Source organism: Anticarsia gemmatalis, chromosome 22, assembly GCF_050436995.1.
Source record: "Anticarsia gemmatalis isolate Benzon Research Colony breed Stoneville strain chromosome 22, ilAntGemm2 primary, whole genome shotgun sequence".
Classification (NCBI taxonomy): Eukaryota; Metazoa; Arthropoda; class Insecta; order Lepidoptera; family Erebidae; genus Anticarsia; species Anticarsia gemmatalis.
The window spans coordinates 5,671,802-5,697,468 of NC_134766.1; the positions used below are offsets into that span (position 1 = coordinate 5,671,802).

At 34.6% G+C, this 25,667-nt stretch overlaps 2 protein-coding genes across 3 annotated transcripts; one reads left to right on the forward strand and one right to left on the reverse strand.

The window, feature by feature from the left end:
• Positions 1–211: 211 nt before the first annotated feature.
• LOC142982551 (uncharacterized) lies at positions 212–16,085 on the forward strand. 2 transcript variants are annotated; one of them, XM_076129093.1, is made up of 9 exons: positions 212–373; positions 1,333–1,435; positions 8,594–8,710; positions 8,884–8,941; positions 9,085–9,182; positions 9,694–9,908; positions 10,388–10,522; positions 10,901–10,992; positions 12,539–16,085. In XM_076129093.1, the coding sequence occupies exons 1-9, from the start codon at positions 363–365 to the stop codon at positions 12,898–12,900; spliced, it is 1,191 nt and encodes a 396-aa protein (XP_075985208.1). In that variant the 5' UTR covers positions 212–362; the 3' UTR covers positions 12,901–16,085. The 2 variants fall into 2 exon arrangements, with proteins under 2 accessions (XP_075985208.1, XP_075985207.1); XM_076129092.1 differs by having other exon boundaries at positions 213–373; positions 12,536–16,085.
• A 407-nt stretch (positions 16,086–16,492) lies between these two features.
• On the reverse strand, positions 16,493–25,351 carry LOC142982550 (uncharacterized). Its single transcript, XM_076129090.1, has 10 exons — positions 25,202–25,351; positions 24,509–24,679; positions 23,517–23,594; positions 20,136–20,277; positions 19,326–19,557; positions 18,722–18,911; positions 18,269–18,368; positions 17,790–17,921; positions 17,231–17,352; positions 16,493–16,676 (listed from the first exon to the last, which is right to left on the reverse strand). The coding sequence occupies exons 1-10, from the start codon at positions 25,262–25,264 to the stop codon at positions 16,503–16,505; spliced, it is 1,404 nt and encodes a 467-aa protein (XP_075985205.1). The 5' UTR covers positions 25,265–25,351; the 3' UTR covers positions 16,493–16,502.
• Between the last annotated feature and the right edge of the window lie 316 nt (positions 25,352–25,667).

Here is a 25,667-nt window from a genome sequence, read left to right on the forward strand (position 1 = left end):
TGTTATCAGTAGAACTAAAAACTATTGTTAGAAAACGTTCCGTTATAGCAAAGTCGATGAATAATCAGAAATGTTTATAGATCATTAAATAAACATTTTATTACTTGAACACAAACAGTACATAAACATAAGGAAGGCAAAGAATTCTAATTAAAACAAGCTTATCGAAGTAAAGGCAATTATATCACACGTATTAATATCGTTGTCATGTAACGAAACGGTATCCTTATGTCAACGCAAACAAAACTATGTCAAAATTATTTCTAAATTTCGTGTAAAAACAACAACAAAATCACACAACAATTTATGTGCAGCAATCCATGTGCTCCCATTATTTTTGTATTCAATAAAGATACATCGTGATGGCAGAGAAGTAAGTTATTTTGATTATTTACGTTTTTGCTAAAACCATGTCAACATTCTATGGTTATCATGAAATTAGTTTAGTTGTGCAAAAATGCGTTGTTTTGATGATAAATTGATATCGAGAATTCTTTGTTGACGCGTAGTTAAGTTGGTTTGACGAGATTATTGATGAAGAAGGTCATAGTACGAGTTAATTGAAAGACCTAGTTACTTCCTATTAGTTGGTATGTGCAGACGAATTACATAGTAACTGTGTAATGTCAACCATATAACTGTATCAACCGAATCATATCAGTCCTAACTAGATACGGTGACAGGTTAAATAACAATTTTATAAAGATTTATGATTATATTAGTCTGTTTTGCTGTTATTTGGTTAGATGAAACATTGGCAAAGATATTGAACCTCTTTTTGTCCTTGCTTGTCATTTCTTCACAAATCAATAGACTAATAATAACAATAGAGTATCTTGTTTCTTTTCAATACCATTCAACATTCATGCTTGTTAAATCATTAACTACCCATTGTAATAATGTTCTCATAGTTTGTAAACTGTACAGGTACTATGCCTTGAATTAGTTTTAAAATTTAAATTATAAGATCAACTTTTATGTAACCTAACTCCTTGCATATTTAGAGAAGTCTAATCATTTAAGATGCCAAGTTCTTTTTGGAACAACACAAACACATGATAAAGTATGTAACTGTTTTTATTTCAATAAGTCACATTAACTACAAACAAAAAAACTTAACAACAAAATCATTATTAAAGACAAAGACACTTTTTGTTATCATAAGAATACATAATGTAAATTAAAAACTAAACAATGTTTTTATTTTATATGCATCAAGGAGTTTCTAACACAGCATAATATATTCTTAAAAAAAATAAAGCTAGCTTTGTTAATATTATGTAAGGTTAATTAAAACAAACAATTTGAGTAAGACAATGTATTTTGTAACAGATCAACTGATTCAAGTCCCAGTGAGGAGGCGTCTACTCCGAGACAAGATGACAGAAACTCGGGCAACTGGTGGGACTCCTGGATATCATCAGCCAAAACCAAGGTCAGTATGGACATCACAAACAAAATATAGGTTTTCCCTTACCTCTCAAGGTTTTAGACCCTTACAAATTAATACAACAATAGTTTATTAGATAAAAAAATGTTGGTCTCATAATTACTGCTATATCAAATCAATTATCTTTTCATGTATAACTTTAACATCATCAACATAAACATACATACATACATAATATCACTCCTGTTACACCCAAAGGTTTAGGCAGGACCATAAAATACATCCATGTTTCGCCATTAGCTATGTTAGTCTCAAGTAATTGAAGGCGAACCTATTGGCATGCCATTGCCGAACTCCAAGCTACTATCAAAAAATCTATTGGAACAAAGTACACAAGCAATTAACTAACTAACTTAACTAAAATTATTTCAGGAAAACAAAAACAGTATTTATGAATAAAAGATATTTGTGAATAAAAGAAATAAAAACTATAATCTACAAATGGTCCTAAATGAAAACCAGTTCCATAACCATTTAGATGTTAAGCACTATAAGTAATCATGTATTTATATTTCTAGAACTAAAAATAAACTATCACAACTTACTATAGATTAGGATTATATTTGTTTTCAAACAACATAGTTTTTCACCTTGAATGAATCATAACTAGTTAGTTATCTGTAGCTATTAAGATAACAACAAAAAGCTTTAACAAAAGGTATGATATTTTGCAAGTTTTATTTGAACAATCAGAGACCTGTATAAACTTACTAGCTGACCGGCGCAGCTTCGCTTGCGTCACATAAGAGAGAATGGGTCATAATTTTCCCCGTTTTTGTAACATTTTTCGTTGCTATTCCGCTTCTAATAGTCGTAGCGTGATGTTATACAGCCTATAGCCTTCCTCGATAAATAGGTTATCCAACAGTAAAATAATTTTTCAAGTCACACCAGTAGTTCCTGAGATTACCGCGCTCAAACAAACAAACAAACTCTTCAGCTTTATAATATTAGTATAGATTATATAGTATAGTATAGATCTATATCTTTGTTAAATCAAGATCTCTCACCGGTTGTGTTGGTACAGCCATCCGGGCTATGAAAGTAAGGGAATAGAGATTGTACCTGTGTATTGTACACACACTTGGACACTATAAACAAAGTCTTGCACTGGCTGGTTTTAATGAAACTGGTCTCTGTAGCCAGATATCGGCCAGGAAGATTTTATATTTGTAAACACTGTTACGTCAGAAAAATACTACAATGATACAGCAGCAATGAAATGCAAGTTAGTATATTTACTTTCTCAAGCTTTCTCTTCTATACAATACATAGTTTTATTAAAGCACATAACATTTTACATTGGACCTGCATTAAGTAAAGCCATTGCTACAAATCATCTAAAAACACAATTTAACTATTGTTGTAAATTCAAAATTAAATCATTAACTTAACTTTTACAAAGGCTAGGTATGTGCATAGTTTCCCTTGCTTACTTTAACAAAGGCAAGTTTAAAAAAAATACTCCTGTCTAAACTACAGTAGCTAGTTGGCGGGATTTATTTCACAGATATACTGCATGCGTTTAGCGACAATATAATCATGACTTATCTACAGTTACTTAACCGGTAGGTAGTAAATACTCCGTATCTAATCATGACGCGAACAACACTTTTATGCATTAATGAACTGCACTGTACATTTTAAAATCAATTTATTTTGAATACAGTTGTAAGTATGTAGTTTGTTTTGTATTTTTCTCTAAATTTTTGTGTCCTGCTCTTCTAAAGGGCTGTAACGAACTTGATAAAATTTTGCAAGCCTAAAATAAGTTGATCAACGTATTAATCTATAATTAACATTAACAATCACTAGTGTCAGTTTCACGAGTTATAGATAAGTGTCGGATAGCCCATCTGATGGATAAAACAGGTAACACCAAAAAATTATAAAAAAGTCTGTCCAATAAATAATTACTTACAACTTGAACTCTAACCAAATAGATATTGTATATTTTTATATCTTGATTCAGCAACCCACTGCTGGGCAAAAAGCTCTAGCTAGAAATCACTCAAAGCCTATCAATTTCGTAAACTATCTCATAGAGTACCTTCAATCAATATTGTATTACCCGTACGCATATTATTTAGTATGATACGTTGCTAGTGCTATTTATTAGCTGGCATGACTCCAGGTCAGTTATGTGGCGACGGGTTCAGGGACGAACGGTTAAATCCGTGATCGATCACTGCTTGCATCACTCATACTAAAGTACAGAAGGATTATAGTACCTACTTATCTGTCTTGATATTTGTTTTTATAAAAAGTAGTGCGGTTCACTTTCAAATCGAAATACATACCTGTGTTATATTCTGTGTGTGACATTAAATATAGTTTCCTAATATTAAAATATTTTTAAGAATCGGTCCCCTAAAGAAACATTACCTTTTAATATGTATTTGTTTTTAAAATTTTACGTGCACCGTTGCCAAATAAAGACCTTCATTTTATTCTTTTTAAGTTCCTATGGAGGATTACACTCCTGATAATGGATACTATCTAACGACTGTAGGTCTAATTCACATTAACAATGAATGTTAGGAAAATATTAGTAAAATAACCATACATAAATATATAGATTGAGCTACAATTTATCTTCCAATTAACAAAAACGATCAGGAAATCAGCTACAAGAAGTCAGCAAACGAAAACGCTACCCGGAAAAGTTTTTAGCATATCAAAACACGTTTCACAATGAGTCAAACTTAGCTGCTTGCTAGTTCAGGCGAACAGCTTGTGTTAACAAAAGAAATCCTTATGAAATTAAATCGCCGCGTCCAAGGCCTCGCTCGCACTCGAAGACTACACTGCTTATGCGTGATGTGCTTCTGTAAAAAATGTATTGGATCGAGTTAGGAAGTTGATTGTTTTGTGTTTGTTATTTATTTTGTACCTTATGAGTCTTATAGTAAAACGAATGTCTTGTGAAAAGTTAAGAATAGGGTGTGTGTCTTTGAACCGTTCAGATTAAAATGTTGCTTTCATTTTAAATTCTAACCCATTCCAGTTCTAAAATCTCCTCTAAAGATTTTTTTTTTAAAGACAACTCCCGCACTAAGAATTGCTCTTGTGTCGCGGGGACTTTTACAAACATACAAACAACGGACACAAAGCACTACCAGACCCGAAACAATTATTTGTGGATCGCACAAATAATTGCTTCGTGTGGGAATAGAACCCACGACCTCCCGTTGCAGAGGTATCCGTGTGGCGACCTAAACCACTGCGCCACGGAGGCAGTCAACTTCGTCGATTAGAAGTAACTGTTCTATAAAAAAAAAATATTTAGCCTTGTTCTAGTTTTTAAAAGCATACAGGTGTAGGACTAATAGGTATCTTCCACATAAATGGAATAATAAAGGTATCTTGATTAGTCCCGCGAAAAGAGGAGCTCGAGGCTTAGTTAATAACAGCCGCGCCAAGCTACCCTTGCCGAGGTTCTTCTGTGGATGGGTGACCATTTTATTCATATCGAGTTTCTTCGGGTTTCGGAAGGCACGTTTAATTGTGTGTCCCAGCTGTCATTTCCGAAGATCGACTTTGACAGTCGTTAAAAGTAGTCAGAAGCTTGAAAGTCTGACAACCAGTCTTACCGAAGGATATCGTGTTACATCCCAGGTAACTGGGTTGTGGAGGTCAGATAGGCAGTCGCTCCATGTAAAACACTGGTATTCAGCTGCATCCGGTGAGACTGGAAGCCGACTCCAACAAAGGCTAAGCTGATATAATTAGTCCTGCAAAAGAACACGGTCACATATCACACCAGCTAACGGTTAATTATTTATTCTACTATTCAGTGAACTGTAAAGAAGTATTTACTGTACTCCGGTCAACGACATCACTGAAATCTGATTCACTAGTGTTCAAACAAACTGACTGTAATCACTTCTGCTAATATTTACTACAACATTCTAGAATGTACCTTAACTTTTCTCACATAAGGTTCATTTTATAGTAGGATAGATGCCGCCCGCGTCTTCGTCCGCGTAGAAACCCTTCCCGTGTAAATCATGATCCCTCGGAAACTCCGGGATAAAAAGTAGCATATATGTTATTCTGGGTCTTCAGATACCTACATACCAAATTTCATCGAAATGGGTTCAGTAGTATTTGCGTAAAAGAGTAACAAACATCCATACATACTTACATTTTCACAAACTTTCGCGTTTATAATATTAGTGGTATACCTAGTAGGATGTTTCTTAACACTCCTCAATTATTATTTTGTAAATATCTTCATATACAGACACACATTTTCACTGTTTTATCATATATAGATAACGCTGTTTCATTATATGCAGGAAGATAATGTTTGCAAATAAAAATATATGTATTTTTAAACTGCATATTATAAAAAAAATGCCGGCGGTAAAACAAGTCTTTGGAGCGTTAAATGCGTTTTAGATTAGGTATAATATCATAATGTACTTATGTTATGTTGTAGGTATAAATATGAGTGAAAGTTGTAATTATTTTATACTAGTTTTGTTATTATTTTTTTATAAATTTAGAAAGGGAAAGCTGGAAATATGTTTAATACTGTACTTAGAATTATTTGTGTCCTGGTTAACTTAGAAATTTAGTTTTTCTTACTAAGGATGTGTTGGCTTGATGTGTTTTAATGTTGAAGATAGAATAGATAGAATAGAATACATCGATTTATCAAATTTTATCCAAGTTGGTTCAGCAGTTTTGACAGAAAATAATGACAATCACATAGACAGACAGTCACATACAAAAGAAAAACGTATTGAAAGCCTATTTTGTTGCTTGTAATGTTGAAAAACGGGTATCTATCGAATAACCATTTTTCCAAATCGGTTCAGCCGTACACGAACGAAGGACAAACAAACGGTCAGATACATTGTCTTATTCATTCAAATGGTATGGATAGGAAAAATGCCTAAGTTAAAATATAAAATTATTTACGCTCCTCGTTCTCACGTTATAAAATAACATTAAAATATATAAATAAAGTTGTAATAGCTACTAGATTATTGTATCGTTATCGTAAACTATGAAACGCAAAGGTCAGTAATCAAACACGCACTGTTACCGAACGATTTGCATCTCGCCTTGAGATTGAAAACAAGTTTTTAAATGTTTACATAGATGATGTTTTACAGATTTTTAATGTTACAAATAATAATTTACTAAATAATTGTTTAAAATACGGATTAAAACACAACTATTAAAGCAGACTACCTCCGTGGCGCAGTGGTTTAGAGATCCATGCCGCTACCATTGCGTCGGGACGTCATGGGTTCGATTCCCACACGGTATAATAATATATGTACGATCAACAAATAATTGCTTCGGGTCTAGTTGTACTGTGTGTCCGTTTGTTTGTTTGTTTGTAAGAAACATTCTAACCTTTAATTTTCAATCGCGTTTAAGACCCGTTACATTATAATATTATGTTTGTAAGAGACCGAGCACAAGAGTAAGTGCGGGAGTTGTCTTTTAAAGAATTAAAAACATGTAATAAAAAATAAGTAGAAATAAAAATATTAACATAAATTTTAATCTTGTAATACTCGCTTGTTAGATATGCATTTACTTCAATCGTAGACAGTTGTTCAAATACTTGCAAAGAGGTCATGTTTTACATATTTACCAATTCTAGTTCTAACTGGTGCGAGTAAAGTATAAATGTTATGCAGTTACATTGATGTCACAAATAAATGATCATGATTTAATACTGCTATATGAAAACCACGTCTGTTCTTTAAAAGAATACTAGCTGATCCGGCAAACGTTGCTTTGCCATATAAAAAAAAATGTCACTTAGGTGTATGAAAAATAGATGTTGGCCGATTCTCAGACCTAGTCAATATGCTCACAAAATTTCATGAGAATCGGTCAAGCCGTTTCGGAGGAGTATGCCAACGAAAACTGTGACGCGAGAATTTTATATAAAAGGATATACAAGAAAATGTAGAGAAACTACCTCGTTTTATAACGTAATCGTTATACAAGAAGTTGTTACTATTAATCGAAATACAAAATATTATGAGAATAAACTAGCAAATATTTATTTCTATAAGTTTATAGTGTAATCCTATTTTCCCGATTTGATTGATGTCAACAGAACTTTTAACCGGCACAATGATCGCGAATCTCTAAACGATCAAGCAGAGTCGGGTACAAACACTAGTCTATTACAAAAATATCACCACTAAATTATGTAAATATCTTAGATTCTCAACATTATTATATAATCTATATAGGCCAGAGTTGTAAACATTGTTATCTATGTATGTATATGTTGTATTTTAAGATAAAAATATTGATAGAGATTACTCTCACACTTATCTCTGTTACTTAGATACGTTTTTATTGTTTTTGTCTGAAAACTTTGCTTGGCCTACTTGTGTTTATATGTTACTAGAGGCCGCCCGCGACTTTGTCCGTGTGAAAACCCTTCCCGTGTAAATCCCGATCCCTCGGGAACACCGGGATAAAAAGTCTAGCCTATTTGTTATTCTGGGTCTTCAGCTACCTACATACCAAATTTCATCGTAATCGATTCAGAAGTATTTGCGTGAAAGAGTAACAAAGATCCATACATACTCACAAACTTCTGCGTTTATAATATTAGTATGATAGTTTAGTAGTATCATAAATAGACAGATAGTATATGAAATATATTTGTTTGGCAAGTTTGGCAATTTTGCGTCTGGTCAAAACAAATGCTAATCCACTTAACACCATATCTACACTCTATACACGTATGCTAAAAATACACTGATATATGAAAATAATATTTAAACCTATAACTTTCACTTTGAATATGAAAGAAGACTTTTAATATTCTGTAATTGTTTATTATTTGAAATAGGTTGGTAACCAAAACAGCTCTCTTTAAATAGGGCCTGCAAGAAATTATTAAGGTTTCCTTGATTTCAATATTTGTGTGGGTTACAAAATGTATCGAGAAAAAATCTAAGAAATATGTATGTAATTCAACATTTTAATAATAATATTGAAATGTTAGACCTGGCTAAAACTGTAATGAAACTTTTTAATTTCAAATTTTTAATTAAGCTTAACTTAAAGATTATAATATGATAAATATAAAGAAAGCTAAGGTCAAAAGTAACGTCACAATTATTGAGAGATGTGTATGTCTGTGTGTTGCAGTCAGCGGAGGTGTACACGATGGTGAAGAAGGACCTGGACGAGATCGGCACCGCCGTCAAGAGCGAGGCGAGCCACGTGTTCAGCACCACCTCCACTGTCATCGGCAAGACGTTCAAGGTAAACCCATGGCTCTAAGTTATAGACATTATTTATTGATAATTATAGATAACTGTTTAATTACCATTCTGTAGAATTTTCTTTTTTTTTGTATTTGTCGGATGAATAAGTGCTAAACGAAGTTCAAGTCTTTAATAAAGTCCGTAATGAAAATAAATTTTATTTTTCCGCAGCTGGATGTTCCAGAGTCACCAGCAAATGTGATGAAAAAGAGTCTTAGTACTTTTATAGGTAAGTTTAATTTGTTAACCTACACCCCTTCCTACCTTGTCTTCATTCCCATCGCACTGTCTTTTATTGAAAGCCTTAACCCTCTTTCATTAAAAGCGAATGTTGGTACATCTTTGGCTATCATTTGTGTTTCTTGTTTGCAGGTCAAGTGAGCACAGTGTTGAACCCAGAGCCGGATGATGAGGACGACACAGAGGTGATTCTGTCGTCAGGGGATACCACCATGCTGTCTACGTATAAAGTAAGAACTAGCTCATTTTGTAAGAATAATAGGTATAGATAAACGCTACACTTTTATATTATTGTTGGAACTTTTATATGTTGAGCTTATTGACAGTTTTATAAGTATGCTTAACTAATGGATGAAAAATTAAAAACTGGATTTGTAGACATTATCTCCTAACTATGGTTCTCTTATATGAAAAAAGACTTTATCTTGCTTAAGAAAAGATATTAGAATCTTTCGAAATGTTATGTCTCCATCTCCTTTACGGGGTTAGTACTATTTTTAGACAGTAAATTTAAAATGTTTTCGACGACCCTATTCTGCATTAATTTTACCAAACACTACAAGACCGGGAATATTTCAAAACACAGGTCTAAATACTTTAAGATCATTACATAGTGCTCAATAGTGATCATCATGTGCGTAGTATCAAAAGGATATTAATTTATTTATTAGGTGAATATTTAATTATATATTATTTACAGGAACATTAAACTAAAATATAGGTATTATTTGTCTATTGTAGAAGGAGCTAGAAGCCCTGCAGCGTGTGGACGCGACATTCATCGTGCCCGCGTACAGCGCGGAGTTCGAGGCGTGGCGCGCCAGCCTGGAGAGCACGGAGGCCGGCCTCATCAGCCCCGCGGCGGCCGGCCGGCGGCTCGACGCCAGCCCGCTGCTGCGCTCCCAGTACGACAAGCTTGTACCTGATGCTGTGTCGCATGATGACTTCTGGGAGAGGTCAGTACTTGCTCTAATATGAGGTTAAAGATCATACAAGATTATCATTATGAGTATAAAGTCACATTGTGGTTAGAAAGGAGATGAAGTGACAAGGATTGAGAAAGAGATGTAATGTAAATTGGCGAATAAAATTTACTGTGCAATAAATATGTTATGTAATGTAAATGGAAACGCCGGGAGGGGGTTCCTTCGAATGGAAGGCAATAAACTTATCCTACGCCTGATCTTTTGCCAGTCTTATCGCTACCGACACCAAAAGGCATACTTCTGATAGAATTGAATTCAAGTAGGAAAAAGTTGTATTCGAGCTTATATCAAAACTGCCAGTGGAACTTTTTTAATTGTTTTAGTATCAGTCAGAAGTTACCTAGTTAGTTTTAAATGGTTGTAAATCCCTAGCGAGTATAAAGTTATAAACAATATTTAGTCAGGAGTATCAAAACTTGCTAATATTCTGTATCAAAACTTGTTCACAGGTATCTATTCCGCGTGGCGTTGCTACAAGACCGGCTGGCGGCGGCGGCCCGCAAGCAGCCCCTGGAGGAGCCCACACAGGACCCCGTGCTCGCTCACCTGCCCATGCAGACACCTGTACCAACACCTATTGAACAGTACGTACTATTGCTAATATCAAAAGTATTTAATGCTATTTTCACGTTTTTTAACGCTTATTTTGTATGATGAGCAAACGAAAAAAAAATTTTTCTACGAGTTTTGTGAATCTACAGTTATTTTTGTTTATTTTAGTTTCGATGGTGTAACTAGATGGCGTTAGTGGCAAAACCATAAAAGATTATGAAGATGACTAAATAAATTAAATTCACTTAATTCACTGAAAGAACTCTATTGAATAAAGATATACATTTTACTGGAGCCAGGATTGGAACTCACGAAAATTTTTAATTCTCTACTTTATTCACGAAATTAAATATTCTTCAATCTTTATGAAACCCTGAAACTTTTAACAACTATCTTTGTAATCGTTCCAGGAGTCCCAAGAAGGTGTTATCAGGCTTGGACACGGAGGAGCTGGAGAAGCCGTACGTAGCGCCGGATATAGACAACGCGGTTTGGGACGACGGTAAGTGACCACACAGAACATTGTGCCGCACACTAAACGTATACGACGAACAACTTCTTACTTTTCTAATAAATGTGACGTAAGCTCGAGTTAGTTCATTTTTAATATTAATACAAGCGGACCCGACAGACGTTGTCCTGCCTACACGTCAAAAAAGCATTGTCCAGCGGACAAAATTGTGAATCTAAACCATTCTCAGATCCCCTTGAACACACACAAAAAATTTCATCAAAATCGGTTCAGTCGTTTAAGAGAAGTTCAGCGACATACACACTTACAGAAGAATTATATATATAAAGATTGCATGGGGACTTGTTTCAACATGGTTGCCAAACAATTACGTAATAATAAATATTATTGATGCAACCTAAATTTTAAACACAAGATGGCCATCATAAGGCTCTTCAATAATAGTTTAGCTGCGGCTTGCGACAACGGTCTCTGTCTAACAAGAAATCCTCACTAATATTCGTTCGTAGACTTTAAACAAAGACGAGACAACGAGATAGTAGTATTGAGAGAAAAGAAAAAAGGTTTAATTTGTTATCTTATTGTCAGTAAAATTGTAACGATATTCCGAGCTTATGCCACTTTTATTACCAAAACAGCTTCTTTTTGTGTGATATTTGAGCTTTCATTCTTAATATAATTATTTTCCATTTAAAATGCTATTTTAAATGCTTTTAAACTATCAAAAACTGCTCTCCATTTTATCCATGTATCGGAAATAGCCAAGATATTCAACTTTCTTTCGTGTTATTTTAACATTTTATTTCTATAAAAAATCAATCAAATATTACACTGCTCATTTTTATTGTGCACACGAATAAAACTCATATCGTCGTATACGCTTAGGCTTTTTAAAAGTATCGATATTATATCAATCGATATTCTATATTCTTATAACGTACTTAAATCGATACTTACGAATAAGTGCCTTTTTATCAAAATCCATATTTTTTCTTAGATTCAGATGTAATGTATTTCAATTATTTTCACATGTATTTGTATCGATATAATAATAACTCGATATAAAAATAACATCGATGCATGAAATCGATTTGGAAATAATAATACTAATTTAGTTGTTGTATTGTCTAACCATAATCCGGTATCGATTTAAATTAATCGATATATCGGATTTTAAATCGATATTGATCTGCTATCATAGATTGTATTGTTCAAACTCATGTAATGTTTATTTTTCTTTAATAAAACTTACTTTTGAAATAGTTGTTTTAGTATTCCCAAGTATTTTTAGATTATCCTTTTTAATTTTTTTATACGTAAATGTTTATAAATAATCTTTTCTTCGAAGTTAATTTTTTTTTTTTTTCTATTGTTCAATGAACCGCAAGTTTAGAAAGTTAATTTTGCATCAATATTTGAAAACCTTTGCGTATATTTTTCATAAAGGGCTCAATGCAATTAACTGTGTAAAAATGTCAATATGAAATTTTATAAAATATTCAGTCTTTTTGTGTAGAGCCCTTTCTTAGAGCAAACTTAATTCAGATTGACTATATATCAAAACTCTGTACAGAAGACTTCGCCAACGACTTGGAACTCACAGAAGAACAACAAACACTACTTCTAGAAGAATACGAGAGGGAGATCGCCACAAAGAAGATGACGAAGCAGACCTCCTCTCGGGACCTAACCAACAACAACACAGACAAAACCACTAGCACAGACATTAAAAAAAAGAACGCACAAACCAGAGACAAGATGAACAATAAGAAAAAAAATGGCCGCTCACCTAAAAAGGCGGTAAAATCTGACGTTTGTGGCAACGATTTAGTTGAAGATTATTTCGCAGATAAAGAAGTGAAAGATGATGCTAGTGCTAATTCAGATGAGAGTTGGGAGAAAGAGTTTGAAATAGACGATGTTGAACAGAAAGCATGAGATAATCCGGCCATTTTGTTTTAAGCATAAATATAGTTACGTTTGGATACATTGTGCGGGGCGGCCGCCATCTTTGAAAGTCGCACTAAGTAATATTTAGTTTTTGTTACCGCACTATAACAGTATCACAATGGATTTAATTCGAATTAACGAGTAGATATTTCAATATTTGTCGCTGTACCGCACAATGTAACGTATAGCCAGCCGCACTTATAAGCTTTGCAAAGACAGCCTTATACGAACTATAGAAAATCATATATTGCATATTTAAATGGTTAATTTTACCACTTTATTACTTGGAAACATAATATTTTAATAGAATAACAGCAAAACAAAATATAGTTTTCATAAATTTCTTAGAGTTGAGTTATTTTTTTCGTAAAAATAGCATACGTTTGAAGCTTTAAAAGCTTGCATATGCAAGATAGTATCCACCTTTATGGAGGTGTGCTATACGAATAAAAACGGGCTGTCAAAACTATAACCGTATTGAAATTCATGCCATGTTTAAAATACGTTATATCAAGTGTATATTGTTGAAATAATATGCAAGATATCAGATGATTGCAGTCGTCAGTCTAAAAGAGAATACTTTGAGCAAATGCTAGAAAAGTTACATCGTTTCGATAGTATTGTTTGACTTGCATGCTTGCATACATAACATCACGACTGTTATATCTGAAGATGTTGACAGAAGTGTATGAAATGCACTATAAGTAAAGTACTTTTCGTCATTAACACACGTTACCAAACTCCGGGCTTCTATTGAGAAATGTTACAATGTAAATTAGAAACCACCAATAGCACTTTTTCCGACGCAGGAATCAAACCCAGAACCTCACAATTAGAGGATACACTACCGCCCAGGCCATAGAGGCAGTTACTTGCATGCCTCACGCCCTCTTTTAAGTGCGAATAACAATGTTAATGACGAAAAATGGATGTATTTCATACACCTCTGCCTACACACGTCTGTATAACAAGCGTTATATCATGTTTGTATTGTATATCTTGCATTTGACAAAGTGTTCTTGCATATGCAAGATGGACAAACGATTGCAATCAAATATACGGCTTACAAAACTAGTGTGAAAGGACTGAACATGAGTAAAATAAATATAATATAAACTATATTTTTAAGTATTGTACACATACTTCAATGTAGATACGTGTCTATGGATTTCTTTCTTCATTCATAGACAAAGGAAACTATTATTCACCCTATTTATTTTTTTAAATATGTAATTTTTTTTTTTCTTTTTTTTGTTGAGATTTCATAAGCAGTTTGCATAATATTTTTAACTTTATCTATTTCCCACTTCTCTACATATGTGTATATATGTATTTTTTTTTATTACAAATTAACTAAATAGTGATAACGCTTTCTTTTTTGTTAATTACTTACCATTTTGAAATAGTATAGATCAGGACCAAATAGTATAGCAATAATAACATATTATAGTATATAGACAGTTTTTGTTTATAAATAATCATATAGACAAGTATCTACATTGTATTATGTATCGAAAGCAATTAGTGTAAGTGCACATTACTTGGGTTTAACTATAAATTGATCCTACCTTCTCCTTTTGCATTTATATGAGGTCTTAAGTACTGTCGGTTAGCGCTGAATAACGGTTAAATTATAACTTCTACGTTTTTAGGCGAAATTTTGAATGTTATCTGACACTTATTCACAAGCTATAAACTGGCCCTTAAAAGGGGGGTTTTTACTATATATTGCAGTTTAATACTTTTCTAAAGTCATATACGTCATATGTGAAATAATGATCACATGTTATAACAGTGAAGGAAAACATCGTGAGGAAAATATGCCTGAGAGTGTTTTGAACAGTTCTTGAAGGTGTGCAGTCTCCATCATTTGGCAGATGTGGTGGACTTCATAAACCACGTATAAACTTTTGCCCAATAGTGGGATTAAATAAGGATAGTAAAAACTTAAACAGTTGGCCAGCGTCCAATCGACAGTACATAACGCCCCTATTATGATAACATTTTCAAAAAATATTTTATATTTTCTTTTAAAATGTGATGTGTTCGTACCTTTTAACTAACATGGGTTTCTGTTCAACAGTTTTTGTTAACCATTCCATAAGTACTGAGACTCGCCAACAATAGTTAGTTAAAAAGCCATATTTATTATAGTATTATATTAGTTTAAATCGCCTTATTGAAACGAAACCGAAAATGTATTGGTATAGATTTTATAATGTATTTATTTAAGGCGTGAAATTGCGTTTAGCGGTCGCCCGCGAGGGGCACAAGTGTTTGTGCACACGGACAGTTTCCGTGGGACCGTCGCGGGGACCGGATTATTCAGCAGTTCAAGGCGCTTTCGGAGGCCGCGAGTGCCCCGGCGCGGGCCTCCATAGTATGAGTGCCCGCGCGGCTTCCCCCTTCTGTGTGGGGCCGCACAAGCGTCCGCTTTTCGCAATTTCAGGCCTAACACTGTTGTCGGCGAGTTTATAGTACAATACTGCCTTAAAAAATGCTTATAATTCTCGCAAGTGGTACAATAATGTTTGAAGTGTGATATCCCACTAAATAGGACTCGGAAATAGCTGTAAGTAGATAATAGTGATAATTTTGTGCGCTGGTAACATCTGTCCCTACAGACAAGTGTTGCAAATAAAAATATATTGTTATAAAGTTATGTATTTTTATGTAATTGTCAATTGATTGCTGACATAAATTGATTAACGTGATTGCGTTCGATTTAATTGTAATATGTTTTATTAAATTTTGTATAGCTGTATTATTGTATTGTAGATAAAATTACTATTTTATTTTTAAACATGTTTAGATGTTTCTATTAGATTTTTAAATTGTAATGGCCGCTAGAATAAACTTTTTAATATTGAAAGTTAATGTTTCAAATATTTATGTATGCAAATTATTTTTGATGGCAACACTTAATTTTAACTGTCACTACTGTCAAATTGTGTAGGGATGTGCAAGCATTTCCTATGGTCGCATGAAAACGTACTTTAAATGTTTGGTTGGATAAATATTAAATTAAGTGCAATAAAGTTATCTTAAACTGTAACTCGACATTTATTTTAAATATATTTAGGTTATAAACTCTAATGAGTTGACACTAGGTATCGTTATGTTTGTGTAAATTATGATTATTATGAATATGAATAAAAGTTATTAAAAATCGATACATTTTGTTTTACTACAAACTCCTCTGTTACCATTTACTTATAGGAACACAAAGCATAAAATCAATTTGCATTGGAACTTCAGTTAAGCAAGCAGGACTAATAAGTGTTCATTATGTCACAACTAAATTAATTCCTAAACTCATTTTACACTGAATTACTACCCTAGTACTAGTTATTACTAACCAGAAATACAATTTTATATATAATTCTTCATATTCGTTGGGTAAATATATAGGCTCACGTACATACATACGCAAAACATAAACAATGCTCTTATTGCCTACACACAGCCACGTATAATATTCGTTTAAAGTTTAAAAGGATCAGCATAAACTCTGCGAAATAGTGACAACTCTTCCCGTTATATAAACATTCTTAAAATTGAAAAGGGGTGACAAAAACACTTGTATCATATTAGTCGCTATAATCTTTACGTTTGGGCGTGAGCACGGGCGGCGGCGGCTGTCCCTGCTGGTGCGGGTAGTAGATGGCGTCCGGCGGCCGCTGGATGGAGCCCGGCCCGTCGCCCGAGTGCGGGTACGGGTGGTGAGGCACCGCGCCCATCCATTGCGGGTACCAGTATAGACCCTGGGGAACAAAAGGTTCAGGTAATGGCGATGCTACAACACTGCGTTGTATCGCATGGCTTAAACGACGTGATACTTCGAAGTAAACAAGCGTCGCAATGTCGACGCATGTTGTGGCCTTAAGGTATATTAGATTATGTAGATGTAGTTATATCTATACAGAACTAAAACTATCTCTTATGATCTTAGTTCGAGTAGCTCTAGGAATAGTTAGTGAATTAGATTTATATTTTTTGCAACTCTCACACTAAGAATTGCTCTTATGTCGCGGGGACTTTCACAAACAACAGGCACAAAGTACAACCAGACCCGAAACAACTATTTTTGGATCCTACAAATAATTCTCCCTTGTGAGAATCGAACCCATTACCTCCCGATGCTATGGTAGCGGCGTGGAAACTTCTAGTATTTTAAGCGAAGCAGTTTATGATGGAAACATACAGCCCATCATCAGCTATACACATCCGTCAACATTTTAAAGAAATTAAAGGTAAGATCACTATCTAATAAAATTTCACCTACTTCATTATTTTAACTAGTTTTAACACAACGCACCTTATTCCCAGATCCCTGGCAAGTGAAGCGGTACTCGTTGACTGTGAGCGGGTCCAGGTAGCTGATACCGGCGATGGAGCCGTAGTTCGGCGGGAACATGTACCAGCAACCGTCCAGGGCATCTGTAAATCAATTAAATCACTATATACCACTTTTTTTTTTTGAACAACTCTGTAAAATGGAACAAAAAATTAGTTCTGAAGGAGACTTTTAGATAATAAAATTACAGTGGTCATCTATTGTAATTATTCTAAAGTCTGGTCTACATAGTCTGACAACTTAGTAGAGTACTTTGTTATCGATTTATCTAGGTTATTAGGTATATTGATACTGCTCAGTGATTTCCATAATAAAGTAGAAGTATCAAACTATCTACCGCGAGCTGCAAAATGTGTTCTAAAATCTAAATTTTAAAACAAATTATTTGACAGCCGCGAACCTTGTACAAGGCCCTCTTGTAAGTTGTTGGAGTATAGTACCAAAGTTAGTCAAAGTACTTTTAGTGGAACTTTTGCGTCGCAATGAAAATTGAGTTTCACAATGATCAAGTGGTACTTACAAGTGATATTGTTATCATCGCCATTGTTATTGTTGGGGTCTGTGGTGATGATGAACGCTTCAGTCGTTTGCTCGATGAACGGAGGTACTGGTGATAGACCATTGCCAGGGTCACCAGGGATTATAAATGGACCTGGAATTTACACGATATTAGTATTACTTGATGTTGAATCTAAATTCATACTTGAGATTGGCTTTAATAGGCTGAGGATGATAGATACGGCTTTTTCAATTTTGCACAGCTGTTGGGCAGCCATTACTATCGCTCTTCCCGCAGGGTCTTTTACCTGTTGAGGACTTTGTGTTACCGTAAAGATACGCTTTAAATAACTTTTAGGCATGCAAGGTTTCATCACGATAATGGTTGAAGATGTCAAAAAATTACAGCACTGCGATCGGGCTCTGAATTCTTTAGCTAGGGGCCAAATTTTGTTTATAAGTTGTTAGCAATCCAAGATTTTAGCTACTATGATGGCTTACCTCCATAAAAGTTGGTATAGTTCCACTCACACACGTGATGATCACAAGTCAACGGGGAATATTTCTCCTTGGTGTAATATGTTTGACCATTTGGCAAGAACTAGCAACAAACATTTACAAACCACATTAAAAAAAATTATATTGATCAAAATAACAACGATAAACTTTTGCATTCAAGACTTTACTTATATCAAGTAACGTCTTGAATGCAAAACTAGTAGCTATATTTTTTTAAAGAAACTAAAATCCCATCCTGTTATGTATGTCACCTGTGATTTTTTGAAGAGACCTTTCAAAATTTGAATATTTTTATCTTGGGAAGAGTACTAATGCTACCTAATTAATGTTGACACCAACATTCCATGACCACGGATTCAATTTCTATTTCTTATCACAAAACTTTGTACATCAATAAATTGCTTTTCCAGAACTTATAGCCGTTTTCAAACATACCAGCAAGTAGTCATGATGTCGATATCTGACGCCCTGTATATTGAAGTCAAATATGAAAGATCCAGAAGTGATGATGCAGGAGGCGGCAGTGAGCGGCGGCAGCTTGTACATCTCCGTGCCACACTTCACTATCGCCTTCGGAAGAGTGGACACGTCGCGAAGATGCTGCAGATTCTTCTTGAAAGGAAACCTGGATGATGATGAATGTAAGTCATACAATTTTTGTGTATTTTTTTATGTAGAAGTAAGTTAAGTACTTTTTAAATCCAAATTAAGCTTTGGACCATTCATACTCCACAATGCCTTGTGTATTATACAAAACATCGTTGAATTGGGTCCAATGCGAGGAGTCTGCTTATTTAAACTAGGGAAAAGTTCAAGTAGTCAATTCTGATTACTTGACAGCTACCAAATCTTTGAGTGAAATAATTGCCTGTACCAATACTGAGGTTATTGATTACCCAAATAATGGTCTGCGCCTGCTTTTAGTACCAGTTTTAGGTTTTTAGTTACCAGTACTTTAGAACCAATTCTTTCTAACGATATATTACAACATCTAAATTACATTATGTCTCTAGCTCTGGGAAACAGCAAACTTACTTACCTAAATATACAAATCCCAACGTTACACTCCAACCCATGTATAAAGTTCTCTGTAGAGAACACAACATTAGGGTCTTCTTCCAGGAAGTATCTCTTGTCGTCCATGAAGTGCACGAAGCCGAGGAAGTGGAACGCTCTGCCTTTACAGTAAGGAGCTGGACCTCTTCCCATGTTGTATATGTCACTGTACAGCTCTGATATGAAGATGTATACGTTCTTGCCGCAGTAGAACTCTGTAAGAAACCTTTGATATTTACTCAAGGGCTACAGTCCAGTTGAAAAGGTACTCTACGTGCTCTAGTGGTTAAGTTGGTCGCCACGCCACTGCTATTGTTAGGAGGTGAATATTTCGATTCCCAAGCGGTATTGTCCGCTTGTTATTGTTTGGACAACATTAGTGTCAAATTATTCAATCAGAGGGCATTAGAAGCACGAAGACGCTAAACTATGAAGTGTCCGCGCCAAATGTGATCTTTAATCAACCGTAAAATGTACATTCAACTCCAGAAGTCACATATTCGATATCTTTCAAAATCCTTTTTTTTAAACATTTGACATTGACTGGAACGCTTGATTCTACATATTTTTGTTTAGATACTTATTAAAATTATGTAATAAAGAGATTTGGAAAATATGAAGCTGTTAAACGAGATTTGGATCTGACTAACAACGACAACGACTAAAAAGCAGTTTTCATCACTGGCGGAAAAGAATTGAAAAATTGTTTGTCGTTAGAGACAGGTAGGCTGTAAAAGTTTAACGATCATCCAACAGATATAATAGATGAACTTCGGTATAGTTGATACTTTACCTTGACTCATATAAAACTCTGAAGGTACCGCGCCGCCGGACACTGAGTTGTAAGTGGCGATTCTCTCAGTCTTTATAGCGTTGTGGTTGTCGTACATCGTCAACATGTTGTCGATCGTGTCGTCTAACGCTATCAATAATACCTGTCAAATAGACAAAAAAGATTCAGTCAGCCAACCCTTGTTCCTAACTATACTTGAAGTTTCCGAGTTTAGCGATGTAGGGATCGAACCTGGGACTTAGAATCAGTCGAACGAATCAAACCTCCATGTAACTAGAAAATGTGAGAAAATGCACCCAGTAAATTCATTTTACCCAGTTTCAATAAGGTAGTACAAACATATTTGAAAGGAGAATGCTCAAAATGTATGGGAAAGAAACCCAGGCCGTACACAAACGGTGTGTAACTCAGAATTTTAGTGATACTGAGTGATTCAATTCCAGATATTCGCCTCTATCAAATTCGATGGCTAAATACTATTTTTTGCTATTATCTACTATTTAAAAGGTGAATTTAAAAAATAAATATTTTTCAAACGTTCATCACAATGATTATTTTTTGAATAATATAATTGTATAAGTAAGTAAATATCTAATACTTATATATAATTAATTTTAATGGAACTGTGATTTTAAAAAAATAATTAACAATAAAATAATTATATTCTATCACTACATAGTACAAAACAAAGTAAAAGTAAAAGTAATAGCAATATAATATGTTTAGCCATTGAATTTGATAGAGGTAAATATCTGGAATTAATTACACAGTATCACTCATTTCTCCCATTGCTCCCATGCTGGATTGAGAGCGAAAAAAAAACATAAAGGTGCCAGCTGCATTTCTTCCCGTGCATACTGCAAAAGTCAGTAGAGGGATGGAAGGGTTTGGTGCTTCATAGGCTATAGGCTAGCAATCTACCACCATGACAACACTTTTCTACCTTATAATAGCCCTGCAATTGTCTGCCAACCCGCATTAGACCAGTGTGGTGGACTAAGACCTGATCCCCCTCTTTGTTAAGAGGGGAGGCTCGTGCCCCTCGGTGGGGACATATATGACCTGGTGATGATGACTGATTTTTCAAAAATATATTTTTTAATATTTTTAATTTGTAACTCAGTTACATACCTATATTAAAAATGTGTGACTCAAAAAAGATTAAACATTTATATAGGTAACTTATTTAAAAAATATAAAAATATATTGAAAACCCCTACTGAAAAGTTATAGCAAAATAGTATGTTCAGCCATCGAATTTGATAGAGGTAAACATTGGGAATTCAATTACACAGTATAACTAATTTTTTGAGTTACATAACTTTTGTGTACAGCCTGGGTTTTTTTTGAGCATTCTCCTTTGTGTTAAATGTACATATTAGAATCAAACGATGAAATTTTGTTTAAAGCGCAAGGGTTTTAATCCTCAAAATTCAATCTTAAACTATAATACAATACATAGGCCGGAAAAGACACAGCATTTGGAGCTGTGCCCACTCCATTAGAGATAGCAAAGGAAAAAGCAAACGTATCCTAAATATACATCCCTTGCAAACATTAAGTTAAACTGTGTGATGCGTGGGAGAGAAGGGATCTAATAAAATATATCGTTCTAGCCTACAGCTGACGTTACATCCATGGAACAACACACGTTCATAATATAGCAATATATCAGTTAGTTTATTCCATCAAACTTATTTATTTATTGATTTATTTAAACTTAATATACAAATTTGTATAAAGGCGGACTTAATGCCAGGGGCATTTTCTGCCAGTCTTCCTTAGGGTTGCATGCAGAGATTATTACGAAGGTGTTTAAAAGAGGAAGGAAAGTGAGTTAAGAAAGAGTGTACAAATAAATAATAAGATAAATGAGCGATATGAGTGTAAATACATAAACATAAATAATATGTACATAAACATAATAAATATTACTTATGATATATAAAAATAAATATAGATACTATAAAATATGAGATATATACAATAATAAATAAATATAAATATACGCTAAGATAATTGTGACGATTCAGCAACTTTGTTCAACAAAAGATCCCGTACTTTGTTCTTGAACGTAAGACGGTTAGTGGACATCCTGATTTCAAGAGGGAGCGCATTCCATAACAGAACTGACTGGACAGGGAAAGAAGAGTTAATAAACCCAGTAGTGTGGGATGGACAGAGAAGAGTGAGATTGCTTGAAGAGCGGAGATTACGGTTGTGGTTATCACACAAGTATTGAAAGTAGGGAGTTAGGTAGGCTGGGGGAGAAGAAGAAGTGAGGAAAGAGAAGAGTGTCGTGAGAGCGCGTAAATTACGGCGCTCACGGATTGGTAGCCACCTAAGTTGAGAGCGATAAGTAGATATATGATCATACTTGCGAAGATTGAATATAAATCGAATGCAGTTGTTAAGAAGACGGTCGAGTTTGTTGAGGAGATCTGCATTCAAGTCAAAGTAACACACGTCACCATAGTCGATGAGAGGGAAAATTAAAGTCTGTACAAGCATCGCTTTCGTCCTACATGGCAGCATGTTCTTGAGGCGATATAGAGCCCGCAATGTGCTAGTGACTCTGCGACAAACATTGGCTATTTGGGATTTCCAGCTTAAAGTTGAGTCAATGTATAATCCTAAATCTCGCACAGCAGACGTAGTTTCAATAGTCGAGCCATTAAAAACTATAGGTGGAACGTGAACGTGACCAAGCCTGCTGATGTTACGGTGACTGCCTACCAGTATAGCCTGACATTTGGTAGGGTTAACGGCTAAGCCGAACTTCTCGGACCAGGACTTGATATGTTCGAGGTCGCCGTTCACGACATCAACCGCTGTGGATATGGAGTCCACAGTTCCTTGCGAATAAAGCTGCAAGTCATCAGCGTACAGATGATACGCTCCTTGAAGATTTTGGGTAACCAGATTAATAAAGAAAGAAAACAATAAGGGAGAAAGAATACCGCCTTGCGGGACGCCAGAATCAAGTTCACGCCAGCTCGATGAGGATTCACCGAAGTGAACTGATTGCTGGCGTCCTTGAAGATATGAGGAAAACCATTTTATTGCACCGGAAGATATATTCAGATGGGAAAGGATAGAGAGGAGGGATCTGTAAAAGCTATTTCATTTTGTTAATTAAGTGCAATTGCGATCCTGGTTTTTTAGTATCAACTATCTCGATATATATTTTAACGATTTCCACACTTATAAAACAAAAAAAAGTTTAAGAAATTATTGTTCAAATTCGGTAATGTCTCTAAACTTGTCAATCATCTCTAAAACTCCATTCATTTCTTGAGGGACATAACGTATCGTAACCATCGTGAAGTGATAAGAATGGAGCAATGTCGATAATCTTGGCAAATCAGTGTTCATACTTACTTTTAATTCTTTTATATGCATGTGTGTGAATCTCGCTAAATGATCCGTTGCTATGTGGACGTGTTCATTTATTATGTACTGCGAAAAAAATAGATTACATTACTTTGATAATCATACGTTTAGTTACTTAAGTCCAACTTTAATTGCGTTTTCAACAAATATTGACGTTAGACTGCTGAAAGTTGCAAAATCACGACGAGAAAAGAAAACTTCGTGACCAAATAATCAATTTGTGAAATGGAAAAAACGAATCTTTACCCCGACTTTATCCAAATAATAACTTGATTAACTTAATACTAATATCTTTAATCTTATGAATTATAATTTAAACCTCGAATTATTGGCACCATTTCAGGTTACGTCAGTAGATAATATAAATGTCCTGTATTTGTATTTTTACATGTCCAATATTGGTTTGAAAGTAAAGATTTTTCAAAGCGGTACCTATTCTCTACGTGACTTTGTAGGTTATCGCAAGTGGCTCGCGTCCAACTTTTTTAATAAGCACATAAATGGGTTAAACCTTCAAGCTTCCAATACAAGGTTTTGTTAAGAAAACTTTGTGTTCTAACTTTCAGTCGGCATCTTATAAACAGTATATCAGCAAAATGGCGTTCGTGATCGCACAAGATATGGAAATTTCTGTTTAAGAGTTGCTGCTATTGCTGCATTATTTTAAATTGTCTGCTAGGTTACTATTTTTAACATAAGCACAAAGTCATATGAATGCCGGAGTTAGTTAGAACACTTTCTGAAAAGGCCTTAAGAATAAAAGTTAAAATTACACAAAATAAATATTGATTCAGATTAACAGAATTAACGTAGGTACGTAATACATAATACCACGCCTTTTATGCCCGAAGCTTAAACAGAGATGTATGAAATACACCCGCGTTTTGCCATCTACCATAGTTTCCTATGTAACAGGGTAAAATTTTCCTTAAAAAACTAATTTCTAAAGGAAACATTCGGAAGACATTAATTATAGTTACCTGGTCCGGCGCTCGTTTGATCTTCATCATCTCGATCTGGTAATGCGCGAGGTAGTCCAGCTTGTCTGTGGGGTCGTGGCCGTAGATCTCGTACGCGTCGATCACCATCGCCAGCGTTAAGTTCTCACCCGGCTCCATGCAGCATGGGTGGTTGCGGATGATGTATCCATCCTGCGAGAGTTTTTAAAACTAAAGTCTTCGCTCTGAAGGTACTGTTTTAGATAGTTGTATCATTTCAACTGACATGTGAATGTTTTTCACCTGAACGTTTGCTATCAAGTTATTTGTCCGTCTGAATGTGTGTACGAGTAACGAGTTTGCTTTGTAGATTTAAATCCATGTAGACGTCTTCTACTCTTATTGTTTAGTTGACATGAATGTTGTATTTTTGTTTTATAAATATCAGAGCTTTCCGTTTTTAATAAGAATCAATTTGCAATTTTCAGCTGCCTTAATTCGAAAACTTGTGTTAATAGTAGATTCATATCAGTAGTGCAATTAATAGGATTTGAACCTACTACTACTACTTTGTATCGTAAGCTTCGATCACAAATTAATAGCCGTTGTGCTGCCCCTAGCAACATTGATAATAACGTTTATGAAGGTATCCCAATAAAATATTGTTTTAAACGAAATTAATAACTTATTTGATGGAAAAATCTGGTCTAGTACATGATTGATTGAATAACTTACGGTGTTCCCAAGCCAGCATGTTACAACTAAAGTAAAGAGCCACACAACACATTGGCAGGCCATACCGTCGACTGCCGAACTGCGATGCAGTCGCTCTCAATTAACTAACAAATTATATTAATTGCCAATCACCACTTTATTCCCATTGCAGTTACGTTTTATTGACCATTCGAAGAGAAATAAAATAAATCCGTTGATTGATTTGTTAAATGCCTTATGTCAAACTTAATTTTTATTTGAATTAAAACTATATGTTATAGTTCAGTATATAAATATTATTGGAATCCGAGATAGGGCCCTGATAATAATATATGATGCAAGGTACCTCCCATTATCAATCATTTATTTCATAAACTTATCATAAAAGATTGACCGTGATTTTGTTGCTAGCTCTTCTCATAAGGCTCTACCCCCTTTCCGAGCTAGTGGTAGATTCAGTCATCGTAAGGACTATAATAAGTATCAA

Coding starts and splice junctions, on each gene's coding strand:
- LOC142982551 (XM_076129092.1), top strand. Junction 8,711..8,883: donor TCATCGGCAAGACGTTCAAG/GTAAACCCATGG, acceptor ATTTTTCCGCAG/CTGGATGTTCCAGAGTCACC. Junction 9,909..10,387: donor CATGATGACTTCTGGGAGAG/GTCAGTACTTGC, acceptor ACTTGTTCACAG/GTATCTATTCCGCGTGGCGT.
- LOC142982550 (XM_076129090.1), bottom strand. CDS start 25,264: ATGGCCTGCCAATGTGTTGTGTGGCTCTTTACTTTAGTTGTAACATGC. Junction 23,595..24,508: donor TCAAACGAGCGCCGGACCAG/GTAACTATAATT, acceptor TTTTTTTCGCAG/TACATAATAAATGAACACGT. Junction 16,677..17,230: donor GCCAGGGATCTGGGAATAAG/GTGCGTTGTGTT, acceptor TTTGTTCCCCAG/GGTCTATACTGGTACCCGCA.